Source organism: Pseudonaja textilis, chromosome 5 (assembly GCF_049901715.1).
Source record: "Pseudonaja textilis isolate UNSWEBS1 chromosome 5, rPseTex1.2, whole genome shotgun sequence".
Classification (NCBI taxonomy): Eukaryota; Metazoa; Chordata; class Lepidosauria; order Squamata; family Elapidae; genus Pseudonaja; species Pseudonaja textilis.
In genome coordinates, this window is record NC_141994.1 from 52,256,268 (window position 1) to 52,272,020 (window position 15,753).

Here is a 15,753-nt window from a genome sequence, read left to right on the forward strand (position 1 = left end):
ATATAACTTCGATTTGTACTCTAAAAAGCAGTGTTTCTCAATCTTGACAACTTTTAAGATGCGTGACTTCAACTCCCAGCCAAGCTGACTGGGGAATTCTGGGAGTTGAAGTCCACGCAACTTAAAACCGCCACGGTTGAGAAACCCTGCTCTAAACAGACTGCCGGTTTAAATTCTAGTAACTTCAGTGGAGTTTAAACCGTAGTACCACATTGCGCAAATTGCATCAGAAAACTTTTTCCGTATTCTAGGAAGCGCCGATCGGGTTGGAAGCGAAGACCTGAGGAGAAAACCCAACGGAAAGCAGCCAGGCAGATGTTCACACGGAGTTTGCGCGAGCGGCGGCCGGCCCGTTAAGTCTGCATTTTACAGCAAAGGGAGGATAGATTAGTAGCAAGAAGAGCGGCAGGGGGCGTTTTCAGGATCTGGCATAAACCGGAAGTGATCTCCGTGCCGCTTTTGACCTTCCTGTCAGAGGAGCAGCCCGTCCGCAGGTGCACAACCGCCCCTTCCGGAGGGGGGCGCTCTGAGCGGTTGGTGCTACAATTTTTTCAGTTCCCCCCGAGGTCCGCCGGGTACCTCCATGAGGCGGTTCTGGTTCCGGCGGTGGGCGGTGGCGTGTCCGGGGCCGGGGCTCAGGTGCTGCGGGAGGTAGCTGGGTCCGCCTTAGACTGATGCTGGCTTGCCCGGAGCGCGGCGGTGGAAGGTGCTGGAGGACAAAAGCTGGAAAAGGGGAACCAGATGTGGAGGAGAAGGCGGCCGTCGCCACTGGGGCCCTCGTAGGCCCGGCCTCGCCGGCAGATGCATCCCAGGTGGGATCATTGCATGGGTGTATGTATGGCTTCGTATAAATGATGAAATGATTCTGGGGCTTGATCTTGTTTCTGATGCCTGAGTTTTTAGGTGAATGTCTCTGAGCATGTCTAGAGTTCTTTCACGAATAAACCACTCTGAGGGGAAACTGGAATTTATGCAGATCATAAATTACTCTGCATCTAAACAGCAGAAGTCTTTAAATCTAACCATTGGGTAATGAAGATCAGTAATGTCCTTGTGGCATTAGGCTTTGATGAAGCAGTTTTCTTCAAAGATTATAAGCCACTGCTGTTACTTTTGTGAATAAATCAGAAACGCTTCAGCTAAATTTTAGCAAAGTGAAAGAAGATTCCCAAATGACATGTTCTTTCAGGCTGTGGGACTTATTATTGGTTAATTAGCATCTACTTAATTACAAGTCAAAGTCCAGATATATGTAAGCCAAAGTATACATACATTGAAAAGATCTGAAGCCTGTAGAAATACAGTCAGGTTTTATTGAACTGTTATACATAATGTGATGACTAATCCTTTTTTATTGTTGATGTTGTTGAATGAATACCTCCTGAGGCTGTTGATAAAGACAGTGTAAGAGCAGTGATCCTATTAAGTATATTAACTCTTTCATTTCACTGTAAGTGAAGTGATCTGTCTAACTTATTCCTATACTAACAATGCTAAACATGTTGTAAGAAGGCACTGTTGAGATTGGGAAATATAAAATCTTCATATTCTATCTGCAAGCATTATTCCTTTTGCAAATGAAAGCTGTAGTTGATTTAGTCACAAACTCAGGTGTAACATAGTTTCCTAGTTGTTATCTCTCTTTATTACTGTTATATAGTTGCCACAAACTAATTGACTATATTTTGATATGATGTATGGCCATCAGGTCCCTGCCTGATAGGAAAGGGCCTGAGACAACTGGGATTTTTCTATCATGATACACAACCAAGGGGCTCTTATTTATATCCAGTGCACAAATGATGGCAATATATTGCACAGCTTAGGCCTGGACTGAGGTTCTTTTTCTAAACTGTACCTCTTGGCGCCTCTGCCTCTTTGTAATCAATGAAAGGACAGGTCCTTTTTCAAAAAAGAAAGAGGGAAAAAAGATAAAAAGAAACAAAGAAAATAATCTGTCCATGAAAGATGTGGGTTAGTCTCAGGGACATTGGGAGTGGGATCCTGCCTCTGAGAAAAAGGTGACGTATATCTCTACTGTTTTACTGTTTGTGAGCTTTGGCTGGATGAATCTATATTGCTGTATTTAATTTGGTCAAATTATAATACTGATTGATGCTTGTGGCAGCAAAATTATCTGTCTTTGAAAGACATTGTCCATTTTGCCTCTGAGAATCCTTGCTGTTAATTTGCTTTCTTTCAAATAGGAAGTATGCTCAAAAAAGGGACTGATTCAGAGTCTAGTTCTTGTGTTTCTGTTGTGTGAATCCAGGCAATGTTGATCAAAGTGTCAGTTACAGAGCCTAAATGAGTTAAATATTCATAAATGAACAAAGATGGGAAGAAAAAACATTCTGTATCCTTAACTCTGATTAGATAATGATCAGGGTTACAAATGTTTTGCTGACTTACAACTAATTTGCAGTGGATTCTAATGTGTGGCAATAAGGATAAAATTCATGAATATTTTTTCCTTCTAAAATAATTATAGTTCCAATCAGTCTAAAAAATGTGATTTTTATTTGTGCTTAGTAGCTTTTTAAATAATCAAGCAACATTTTAAAGATGGCAGTTAACATGTAAGAATTATAAGCATGAAACTGCTTTTGGAATTGCTGTGATTTGCTGAATTAATGCCTGCAATATTTTGAAAATTACAGATTTAACAGATCATTCAGGGGTGGGATGTTAATTCCCAAATATCTGTTTAACTTGAACGATGTCAATCAAAGTGATGTACAGTATTTGTATGATAATATAATGGCCTGAATTATGTAAACCATGTCGCAATGTACATTATGTAGATTTAGGTATCTGATCTAAACTGTTTGGATTGCTGAACTTGTCTATTATGTTGAGGGATGCCCCAATAAAATGTCCAGTGCCCATTACATCGTTTTTCTTTAAATCAAGGATTTACATTTAATACTTAATTTATTACTGGTACTGGTATTACTGGTATTGAATTTATTACAGTTTAGTTTTGGTAACCTTTAAGGAAGCACACCGAAGCATGGGAAATCAAAATGTTAGCAAACTCTTAAAGATTTTAACTTATACAGCTACTTTTTTTTTCTTTCCAATGTTGTAATGCTACAGCATTTGTTAGCAATCTGGTTTCCCATTGGCAAACAATCTTGAAACATCCTGCTTCTCAGTTCTTTGATTCTGGGCCAGTTTTATCTCAGCTTCGTTGGAGTCTTTTATTAAATGTGCTGGAGAAATAGAAAAGATGATGAGAGTGGAGGAAGAAAAGCAAAACAGCATGATCTATTTTTCTATACCAGATGTACATACAAAAGATTGTATTCATTAATAATATTGAAATTACTTATTTAAATAAATTTAGTTTTTGCCTTGACCTTCCATGTTAGAATGCAGCCCCTTGTCATCATTCAAAAGTGGTAGAAACTGTGTTCTGTATGTATGTTAAATGCCAAACTCATGCTTGCCTAAACTACTGTGTACATTTTAAATACCCTTTTTTGTCTAGGATGAATGAAATGAGTCTGAGCCCTGTGGGGATGGAACAGCTGGCAGCTTCTTCTGTGAGCAATGCCCTGGCTGTTGCAGGAAATCACATAGCTTTGACCTCCTCACCCACCCATAATGCTATACAAGCACCAGGTAACGTATCAAGTCAAGATAAAGAGCAATTTTGTTGATGTTTTTATTTCTGTGCTTTTCAAATTGGGAAATGGTGTGACATGTCTAAACCCAGCTTTAGGAAACTCGATTTTGCTTTAATACTTTTTCCTTAGTGTTTTGCTATTGCCCACACCCTGGCTCTTAGATGTAATTTCCAAGAACTGAGTATCTTTCCATTATTACAAAAAAGTCAGTGTCAACTTGCAATAAAAATGTACACAATAAGAATATTGTGAACAAAGGTGATTGTATGTTTTAAGTCGTGTTTACTCCAATTGAGTTGAACTCAAAATCTCTAATGACCTTTCCAATCTTAATCTCTGTGCATCCAGTCTCTCCAAATGTTTGATCAGTTATAGACTAATTATTTTGGTTTTTTTTTATTAGGCTTACCAGTTGCAATTCCAAATTTGGGGCCCTCATTACCATCTGCTTTGTCTCTGATGCTTCCAATGGGCATTGGAGATCGAGGAGTGATGTGTGGTATACCAGAGAGAAATTATACCCTACCTCCACCACCTTACCCTCATCTAGAAAGCAGCTACTTTAGACACATTCTACCTGGTATGTAGTGTGACACAATAGAATTTGTTTAAATCTTAGGATAAGTAATACGGGGCAATGGTTAACACTTTACTGTAAGTTGCAAAGCCTCAATTGAATAGGCAACAGGATATCAATTTTACAAGTAAATAAGGATGTGTTGAACATTCTGTTACATGAATTCTGTTTTATTTATTTGACAATTATTACAAGAATAGTTATGATCTGGAATTGTTTAAGTTAACTTGTACATTTATTTTTCTCGTGCCTTAATAATTCTTTAAATTACATGGATTCTTTATTTGCAAGCCATAAGAGGTGTAAATACTGAGCCTTAGGCTTAGTGGATGCACTAGTGCACATTAATTTTCCTTATGTTCAACAATTTAAAACTCGACTTGTTAGTATGAGACAATGTGTTTATTTTTGCCTTTTTTCATTTCTCTTCTTCAGGTCTCATATCTTACTTAGCTGACAGACCTCCACCTCAATGTATTCACCCCAACAATATCAATGTTGACGGTAACTCAGCTTTATCTGTCTCCAATAATCCTTCAGACTTAGATCCTTACCAGCCCAATGGATCTGTGGGTCTTGAAGCAGGCATTGTCTCCATGGATTCTCGTTCAGTGAATGCACATAATACTCAAAGTTTACATCCCAGTGATGGCCATGATGTAGCTCTAGACACAACAATTACCATAGAAAGTGTTTCAAGAGTTACCAGTCCAATCTCAAGCGACAGAATGGCTGAAGAACTTAGGATGAGTGATGTAGGTGGGGATCATTCACAGATTGCAAATGGCAGCCGTAATCATGAGCCTCTAGCAGTGGATGGTGGTTTAGCCTCAGAAACTGTAGGGCATAATGGTGTCATCCCTATCCATGGTAACAGTTTGGAACTTCCTGTTGTTATGGAGACTGACCACATTTCAGGCCGTGTCAATGGGATGCCTGACCGAACACTTGGGGACTCTATTCATACAGTGGCCATGAGCAGCAATTCTGTGAGTGTTGCACTTTCTACCTCACATAATCTCACTTCCCTGGAATCTGTCTCATTACATGAAGTGGGTCTCAGCTTGGAGCCTGTGACTGTATCCTCCATTAACCAGGAAGTAGCCATGGGACAAAATCATGTGGATGTCTCTTCAGACAATCTTACTTTTGTGCCATCATCATTGCAGATGGAAGATTCCAATTCCAATAAGGAGAATATGGCTACATTGTTTACAATATGTGAGTATGCATCAACATGTCTTAAACAGTATTTTCCAGCTAATTCAAAAAGTTTAACTCATCCTGTTTTTAAATGTATGTACTTATGACAAAATCCAATGGAAAAAGCTTACATTTTAACCAATGGTTGAATTTACATAGGACTGTAAGCCATCATTTAACCCTGGTTAATGTATCACAATTGGCATAGCTCATTAAGCCAAAAATGAACTAACTATAACTTGGCTTAGTATACAATGGAAACCCATTCTGGATGCCAGGGGAACGCAATGCTGCTTCTGTGTGGTTTTACTGTGAGTTAAATATCAGTCATTATAGAGAATGGCTAGAGATGGTAACAATTAAAATTCAAAACATCTGAAAGGTACTGATTGTTTGTTCCTGCTACGTATAATAAATATTTAAGTATATTTACTTTGCAAAATATCCCAGTTAGGCTTTCTCTTTCCTGACTATGAAGAAAGAATTTTTTCATTTAGGATAGATACAGCTATACAAAAACTAAATAAGCTGTGGATTGTTTTGCTGGGTTTCAGTTGTTGAACAGATCAACTTTCACTTTTTCTCTCCTCTCAGTTCAGAGAAATTGGCATGCATATAAGCATCTTAATAATTATTCAAAATATATGCACCTGTTTTTATTTATTTATTTGTAATTCTTCCAAAGAAGGAAGAAATATGATTTTTACTCTTCAGTTGTCTGCACCTTTCATTAGTCAGTATTGCATGTAAATCAGAGAAAACTATGGTACATAGCTGGACTGGCATAGTGCATGTTCCTATAAAACTACCGTTTACTTACTTGCAAGTTGAATGCGCAGAATATATTTGTAGAAGAAAATTCACCTGCAATTACATGACCTGTTTACCTCATGAACAAATCCATATCTCAATTTTGCAAATAAATTTGCTTCCAAGAATCAATATATGGACTATACTCAATATAGTGCATAAAAATATTCAGTTTTAGTTGTCCACTATATTATAATGGGCAGGGAATGGGAGTTGTGGATGATTTTTTTTTTCAGATTTTGTTCTATTGTACTTTATTAATTTGATTCTTTTTGTTAGTTTTTATTGTTTTTTATTTTAAATATGGTTTTACATTCTGTAACCCGCCTTGAGTCGCCATGGGCAAATAGGCGGCAATTTAAATCCAATAAATAAATAAATAAATAAGTCTCTAACCCTGTTCCCCATCAAAAGCTAATGACTGTAAAACAAAATTATCACTTCAAGGCAATTTTTATTTGACACTAGCATCAAACATTTAATAAGCATAGGTCTAATATTATTGCGTGAGGTTTTTTGGTACCCTCATCTTGCCTGTATGTTATATCAGCATTCCCCAACCTTTCTGGGTTGACATACTTACAGAGATGGTGGCAGCGGTGGGGGAAGAGAGGGAATGGTTTCATGTGCATGCGTGTGCCGCTTTCACAAATGCAGCTGCATGTACACGTGTACTCACCCACCATTTCTGCAGGCCGGTTCCAAATGAGCTGTGGCCCGGCAAAGGGCCATAGAATGGGTTGGGGACCCCTGTGTTACAGCAAAGGACAGGAATAATTATCTCATTCTGTATTCCTTTTTCTTATCCACAGGGTGCACACTCTGCGACAAGGCTTACCCATCAGATTGCCCAGATCATGGGCCAGTGACTTTTGTTTCTGATACTCCGATAGAAAGCAGGGCCAGACTTTCTCTCCCAAAACAGCTTAATATCCGCCATGCTGTCATGGGACCTGAAGTTGGTAAGACGTTTATTGTATATTGTATATTCTCATCTTGAAACCCAATTTGATACAGTAGCTGGACAATAAAAGCCACTATTGTACTGGGGAAAGAATGTGAATCTGGACAGAGCTTTATTATTAAGCATACAGTACAATGCAAGCTCTGTGTGGTAAAAAACATATTTTTGCCACTTTATATGCAATTACAGTGCAATTGTTTACACATTCAAAATAAAACAGCGAAAATTGCAGATGCAGATGTTTGGACTTTTTTTCATGCAGTACTTTGTATAACACGTTCCAAACATTTTCTGTAGATAAGTTTCCTAACTCCGAAATAATTCTTGGGTCTCTTTGCATGCACTTCAGGCTTCGGCTGTTCATACACATTTTCAGTAATATTCAAACTTGAGGATTGTGGTTATTCCAGAACTGGTACCTTCTCTGTTAACTATAATCAATTTGGAAATAAGTTTTGAATCATTGCTTTACTGAAACATCCAATCTCTTTACAGTTCTAACTCTTCACTGACTTTATTTAGTTTCTATATGTGCTGATATTCAGTTGAATGCTTCCTTCCTTCTACCCGCAATATATTTCCTGTTCCACTTACAGTTGTTCATATATGGAATTGTTTTATTCTATTAACTATAGGGCACATAGATTTTACAAATGATTTTACAATAAAAAATAGCACTGAATTAAATTAAAAGTTTTGCACCTGCTATACCCACTTTCTTATTTAAAGTGTGAGCAATTGGACATAAATCGTAAATATGCATTCAGATTTCCAGAAATACTGTTTTGTACTTAACTTTGTACCCTGTTGAAGTTGTGTTGGGTTTTGTTCACTTGGGGATTCATTGAAATGCTTGAATGGGAATGTCTAACCTTTGCAGGTAACTGTTTATTCTTATGCAAACAGTTATTAGAGTCATAGCAGTTATGCTAAATACTTTCATAAAATTAAAACAGTTTCTGGAAAAAAAATATGATTTGAAAGAAATTTGAAAATCTGACACCATATTATTTTTATCTCCCAATCTATTTCATATGTACAAATTGATAATAATGGAGAATTATTGCTTTCAGGTGGACAGTATTGTCAATTATCAACTTGTCTTGGATCTCCTTCCTTAGGTATGACTATTACCTTTACTTTGGTAATGAATCTCTGGTTAGTAGTGAATGGAAACAGGCTTAGGTATTCCTAGAAAATAATGTAATTGTACTTTAGTTTTTATTTATTTATATTTATAATGTATGTATGTATATGTATGGTATTTAGGTTTCTTCGGGTATTTTCCCATGTCTTAATATTTGTGCTTTTAAAATTATAGCGATGTTTCGGCAGAATCTCATCTGCCATCCCCAGGCTTGTGTATTGGGTTCCTTTTAAGTGTGTGTCAGGCTTGGCAGCCGTTTTTTGTTTGAATTTGGTGATGGGTTTCTGCTTTATTTGAATGGTTTTTTCCTCATCCTGATTGGCTGGGAGTCTAGGTTTGTTTTTATTGGTCTTCAGGTTGCTGTGTTCTTGATTAGTTGGCAACATTGTGTTTTGTGCATTGGGGTTTCTTAGTGCAGCTTGGTTTCTTGTGAATGGCCGATAATTATTTATTAGAAAGCTAGGTTTTATTTGGGTAGCTGGCTGGGGCGTGTTTGGGCTGGAGGTATTAGGGGGGTTCTGTTTGTGTCCAGGTGCTTGCCTGGATTCTGGTATAGAGATTTTTTTGTTTGTGAGTCTTTATACCACAAGCCAGGCAAGCACCTGGACACAAAAATCCCTATCTCACTTTCACAAATTTTAATCTTAAATGAATTGATATTAGAATAAAGTGGATCAATGCAAGATCCTTTATAAGTTTACTCAACAAAAATATGGTATCTTCTGTGATTTCTATTTTGTAGAAGCTTTCATAGTTTTTTGCCTAGCAGTGAAACCTACATCATTATATTGCTTGTTATTACTGGATTTGATAGGTGTAATCACAGGACTATGATTTTTTTCTCAACTACTTATAGGTGTGTGGACTCGGGAAACTATTCCTGTCCGTACCTGCTTTGGACCACTCATTGGTCAACAAAGTCACTCAATAGAAGTGGCTGACTGGACAGACAAAGCAGCCAATCACATTTGGAAGGTCAGTTTGTATAATATTCTCTTTAAATCAATCCCAAGCAAAAAAAATACTTGTTTGCATTAGGCTGTTCTGCACATACAAAATTGGAACACTGCATTTATTACAATAAGTGATTAAAGTATTTTGTTAATTAATAAAATGATTATGGATTTCCTTCTCTGTACTTATATAGAAAAATATTTTTCAGAACAGTTATCTCTTTTTTTCCCCAATAAATAGTGCTTGGGATAGGAATGTTGTCTTAAGCATTCTAATCCAAAATCAGATTTACCACTGTGGTGTTTGCTGCTGGTGTCCTCCCTTCCATCAATTCATTACCAAGTACCAGGGTTCAACTGGAAACAGGGAAGAAGAGAATGTACCTTGTTACAAAATAAATAATCCCCGTTCATCCAAACGTCTATATGTATTGCTCTGATTTTTTAAGTCATAGTGAGTGGAGACTGTTACCCTATGTTTTGTGCTCCTGTGATTTGCCTGAAGGAAGTGATGACTAATCAAAACAACTTCATGCAGCTGCTAAGGTGCTCTCTTCACTTTGTAGGAAGATTTTTAACTAATGAGATGGCTCTGATTATCTTTCAGATGTATCACAATAATGTTCTGGAATTCTACATCATCACAACAGATGAAAATGAATGTAACTGGATGATGTTTGTGCGGAAGGCCAGGTGAGAAAAGGATAAAACTACAACAACAAAAACCAACAACAGAGATTTCTAAGTAATTACATGATAATCCTATTACATCTCACTAGATATTTTATAACATAATACTGTCTTGTTTCGAAAAAAAATATTAAGATTAAATATTTATTCCTCAATATTCTGGATTTGGAATGAATGGCGTGGTGGCCTAGTGATGAACATGCTGGCCTCCCACTCAGAAGGTTGAGAGTTCAATCCTAGGTAGCGACAGATGTTTGTCTTAAGGCACAGAAAAAAAGTATCTGCTGCAAACTCCAGGTAGGCATCAGGAAGGGCATCTGGCCAGTAAATGCTCAGCTCCATTCAGTTACTCCAACTTTACCCTGAATTAAGGGACTATAGGGTCATAAAAAGTAAAAAAAAAAGTCTGGACTCGGAGTAGGGTTGAGGGGTTTTTTGTTGTTGCATTCAAGTCGGCATTGACTCCTAATGACTGCCTGGACAAGTCCCTGCAGTATTCTTGGCAAGATTTTCAGAAGTGGTTTGCCACCTCCTGCTTTTTGGGGGCTGAGAGGAAGTAACTGACTGCTGGCTTCATGCCTAAGGTGGGAGTAGAATTTATCATCTTCCTAGCCTGATGCCTTTAACCACTACACCAAACTAGTTCTCTGGAATAGTTTTAAGAAAATTCATTTTATATTTTAATAAAGTCTACCATTGCAAGATTGGATTAACAGTCAAATGTTTTGTAGGACTGATTCAGAATGTGTTTGCATTACTATTTTTGTTAGATCATTAGATAGATTGAATCTACTATAATTAGAAAAAATACATCTTCCTATATAGTTTTCATGTATATTAATATCTTAGTGATACTTTCTTGCTTCAGCAACTTATCTGGAGCCATTTCAGTAGAATTCTTTGTAGCTCAGATGACTTATAGAATTATAGGTAGGCAACTTGGAGGTCTTTTAGTCCAATGCTGTGCCCAGGACAAGAATTTTCATGCCATCCTAGAAAAATGATGGTCCAACCTTTGCTTGAAAACCTCCTTTGACGGAGCCTCCAAAATTCCAGAGGAAGTGTTTAATAACTGCCTGAGTCAGGACATTCATCCTTATTTTGAGTTTGTATCTGTGCAAAGCTTCAATCCATTGTTTTTCATCCTATCCTTGGGAGCCAAAGAAATAAATGCATATTCTCTTCCTTGTGACAGCCCTTGAAGTATTGGAAGACTTGAAATTTGAAAAACATTTGAAATCTGTTTAAAGCTAAACTTGAATTTACAGATCTCTTTTTAAAAATTTATCTAAGGTGATCTTCTAAATATTATCATTCTTACCTGTACCTTGCTATATTTTGAAAAATGGTTTAAGTACCCTTTGAAGAGAGATGGTAGATGAGAGATGAGAGATCATCTATTCTGTGAAACAGAATGATTTCATTTGGAACAGGGATGTGCAGCCTTTTTTGAAGTGTAATTAGCCTTTGAACTGTATGCTTTGGCCTGCACTCTCAAAAATGGGTGGAGTTGGACAAAAATGTATCTGATTTAATGAAATAAAAAGTAAAATACTCTATAGTTTATGTCATCATTGCACATTCATGTAAAATATTTTCCACCCATCCACATTAAAATTACAGTTGTAAGCAATATGTGAAAGTATTTTGAAGCTACACATGGCCCTTGGACCTTAGATTAAGATTTAAAATGCAGAAACTTAAATATTTCATTCAATTGTTTGTTTTGGTAATAGTCTCTGGAACAAGTTTTAATATTCACATATATATGTAGTGCACACAATAAGATTAAATAACTAGTAGAGTATTTTAGGAACAGAGCATCAGAGCTTTAGCAAAAAAAAGAAAAAAATGAAATGCATGTCTTGTAGCTGATCAAATACTAAATCCTTTATCGTGGAGGTAAAAAAAGAATGATCTCTAGGTAGAAATAAAAATACTTATCATTTCAGCCTCCACCAAAGTTGATAATTGCTATCTTATACCTGGACTGAAGTACAATAAAACAGTTTTAACAGCCTGATGCTTCAATTAAAAATAAATTGTTTCTGATAAGTAAGATTAGTGAACCTCATTGTTCATTCATTCAGCCCTTTTTTATTCTTTGCAGCATAAAGGACCTAATGTCAGGATTCTCTTCCAATAACTTCTGCGAATTCTTACAACCTTGTGCTTGTGTAACCAGAGATAGTATCTAGCCACTTTGTCGTCTTTCAGTTTCTTTTTCAGTCTTTTCCAATGACTCTTGCTGCCACATTACATGTCCAGAATATTTTTGTTTCAGTGTTACTGCTCTGTCTGCAGTAGTTTTACTTCATCTGGTTGGTTCTTATGGTTCAAATATTCTCAGCAAGTTTTTTCCAGCGCCACAGCACAAAAGCATCTGTTTAGTTCTGTCCAGTGATGTTGCTGCAAATTGTTTTAGCATTAGCTTCAGTGTGGAATATTAAATGATTTAGGGATATTTATGATGAAAATCATATAGGTGATACATTTTAAGATTTTCCTCTCTGTGAAATAGGAACCGAGAAGAACAGAATCTGGTAGCTTACCCTCATGATGGAAAGATTTACTTCTGCACTTCCCGCGACATCTCTCCAGACCAGGAGCTCCTTTTCTACTATAGTCGTGACTATGCTCAGCAGATTGGTAAGCAGTTATTCTTTCTTCATATTTCAACAAAATACAAGACTGAAGCTTATGTCTTTTAAATTTAAAATGCCTTTTCTTACCTTCCTATTTATTTTTCTGGTTCATACCTTCTGCTGCATCATAAACAATTATCTCTCTAAAAGGTGTTCCTGAGCATCCTGATGTGCATACTTGTCACTGTGGAAAAGAATGTGCCTCCTATGCAGAGTTTAAGGTCCATCTGAGTAGTCATCTCCACAGCCACTTCCCCAGTCAGGGACACAGCAGTACCCATGGATCAGGACACAGTAAGGAAAGGAAATGGAAATGCTCTATGTGCCCTCAAGCTTTTATATCACCTTCTAAGCTTCATGTTCACTTCATGGGGCATATAGGTATGAAGCCACACAAATGTGATTTCTGTAGCAAGGCATTCAGCGATCCCAGCAATCTGCGTACCCATCTTAAAATTCATACAGGTAAGTGAGGAAGAATATTTCAAGTTTTTTCCAAACAAGTATTTGGAACTGATTGAACTATTTTTTCACAGTGAAGACTGGTCTTGTTTTGTTCCTTCTTAGAATAAGGCCTTATTTGCATATGTATGACATACACTTTTTTTAGAAACCAATTTGATTTTGATTTTGGATGTCAAATTTTTAAGTGACTTTTTCACTAGGAAACTATTTTTCTTTTGCCCTTTTGCTGGAGTTGAAGAAGCATGCCAGCTGGTCTTTGCATGTGCTCGAGCACCGGAAACCTGAAGACCGGCTGGCGCATGCACACCAGCTAGCTGGTCTTCAGGTTTCCAGCACTCCAGTCCACTTGCGTTCCAGTTTGCTGAAAAGGTTCGCCATCACTGGTATAGATTCTTTAGTAATTTTAGGAAAGCAACTTGGGAAATCTTTGGAGAATTGGAGACTTATGTGGAATTTCTTGTCTATAGCAGAACATAAAATTCATGCATACTCCGTGCTATTAGTTACTTGCAGCACTAAAATCTATTGTATAGCCCTACTGTAATATCAAACATGTTGATAGCTTGGAATTTCAATCTATATTTACTGTTCTGTGGATGGGATGGGATGAAATGATCTTATGTAAATCTTTGTCTATTTTCAGGTCAGAAAAACTATCGCTGTGCACTCTGTGAAAAATCTTTTACTCAGAAGGCACACCTAGAGACACACATGGTTATCCACACTGGAGAAAAAAATCTGAAATGTGACTATTGTGATAAACTATTTATGCGGCGCCAAGATCTCAAGCAGCATGTGCTCACCCATACACAGTGAGTCATTCAGGAGAAATTCCAAATTATTTGTGTTTCTTTGTGTGTTTAATTTATTGCTTAGAAACTAAAGAGGTCCATATTTAAAAGACTCATGATTGTGATAGGACAGTTCTCAGAAGAAACCCAGATTTATCGGAAGAAAAATATATTAAGGTGAATAGTGTCAAGATCAAGGCTGATAAGCTGGTATTTAATTCTCTTTATCAAAAAAGCATATGAGGCCTAACCCATGATGAGTGGTAGAGATCAATGTTGACAACTGCATATATAAGATTTGTTATTTGGAACAGAAGATAGGAATTCTTGCAGGATGAAATTCTAAGTATGTGATGTTGAACAAAGAGCACCTCTGGATTATTTCCCACCGAATGTTGACTGTGCAGATGATGGCAAAGCCTTATGCATACAAAAGTGTGGTTTTCGGTATGCTAAATGGGAAATTTAAGATTAGAACTGTGAAATCTATGTCTCACAAGCCTTCAAATTCTAAAGAACTCTCAAATATAAAAAAATGTTTTCATGACTAAAATGCTATCTGTTTTCTCCATACCCATTCCTGTTTAGAGAACGTCAAATCAAATGTCCACAATGTGAGAAGCTATTCTTAAGGACAAATCACCTAAAGAAACATTTAAACTCTCATGAAGGAAAAAGGGATTATGTGTGTGAAAAGTGTTCCAAGGCTTATTTAACAAAATACCACCTTACTCGCCATCTAAAAATTTGTAAAGGACCAACCTCTAGTCTCTCAGCCCAAGAAGAGGAGGAGGAGGATTCTTCAGAAGAAGAAGAATTGATAAATTCTACAACAAATGAAAATTGCCAACTCAGAACCACCATGTATGTGACAGCTGATACACTGTCTTGACACAAATAAGACAATTCCTAAAATTGTTTAAACTTACATTCAGTGGCCAAATTCTCATCTATAATGAAAATGGCTTATCTGTTTTCAGAGAGATTACCAGGAACATTAAAACAATATAATTACCATGTTAATCTATTAAAATGGTATCATTGATGATGGTTGATGCATGATGGATACAGCTAAAATAGCACCAGATGTCTCTGTTAAAGATATGCTTAATGTGAAGGTATGCCCAAACCAAATTTTTTTCATGACAGTAAAGTGTTTTTTTTAATTGGAAATAAGTTTGTAGCTTAACTTAGTTCATTAAATTGATATTTGTTGTACATCAATGAATTATTTGCTCATTTGTTGACAACTGAGCATTTCCGGAGAATTAGAAAACAAAAATATAGTATGGGAATCTGAGTAAGGCATGCTAATGCTTGTGTTTGAAATGCAAGCTTAGTTTTAGCATGAATTTTACAAGGTTAGTCATGTAACTTTGCCTATACTGTAACTGATAACCATTTATTTTGAAAGGGAAATTCTGCTGCTAATATATTTATGGAATGAAGGTATCATTAAGATTTGTTTTCTTACAGAAAATTAAAATACTGCTTTTTAATCTGTGTACTGTTTTTTCCTCCTTTGAGTTTTTCCCCAGTATGTAGAAATTGCTTTTTCACCATAACTTTTTTTTCTTCATTAAACAATTTGTTTATCTATACATTATGATCTTCAGCCAATATTAACTATGCTGACATTGATAGTTCTCCTAGGTAAAAGTATATCTAAATTAATGGTCTGAATCAGAGATATGGTATAGTAATTAAGGCAATAAGAAACTGGGAGACTATGAATTCTAGTCCCGCTTTGGGCACCAAGCTAGGTGGGTGACCTTGAGCCAATCACTTTCTCTGAGCCCTAGGAAGGAGACAATGGCAAACTACTTCTGAAAAACCAGGCACTGTCCAAGAATTGAATACAAATGTGGAGGGGGGA

General features: G+C 36.7%; 1 protein-coding gene across 1 annotated transcript; it reads left to right on the plus strand.

The window, feature by feature from the left end:
* Positions 1–100: 100 nt before the first annotated feature.
* On the plus strand, positions 101–15,477 carry PRDM4 (PR/SET domain 4). The gene is made up of 12 exons (XM_026695358.2): positions 101–812; positions 3,494–3,627; positions 4,036–4,212; positions 4,645–5,430; positions 7,035–7,184; positions 8,260–8,307; positions 9,190–9,308; positions 9,894–9,979; positions 12,498–12,625; positions 12,772–13,086; positions 13,730–13,898; positions 14,466–15,477. The coding sequence occupies exons 1-12, from the start codon at positions 802–804 to the stop codon at positions 14,767–14,769; spliced, it is 2,427 nt and encodes an 808-aa protein (XP_026551143.1). The 5' UTR covers positions 101–801; the 3' UTR covers positions 14,770–15,477.
* The last annotated feature ends 276 nt before the right edge of the window (positions 15,478–15,753 follow it).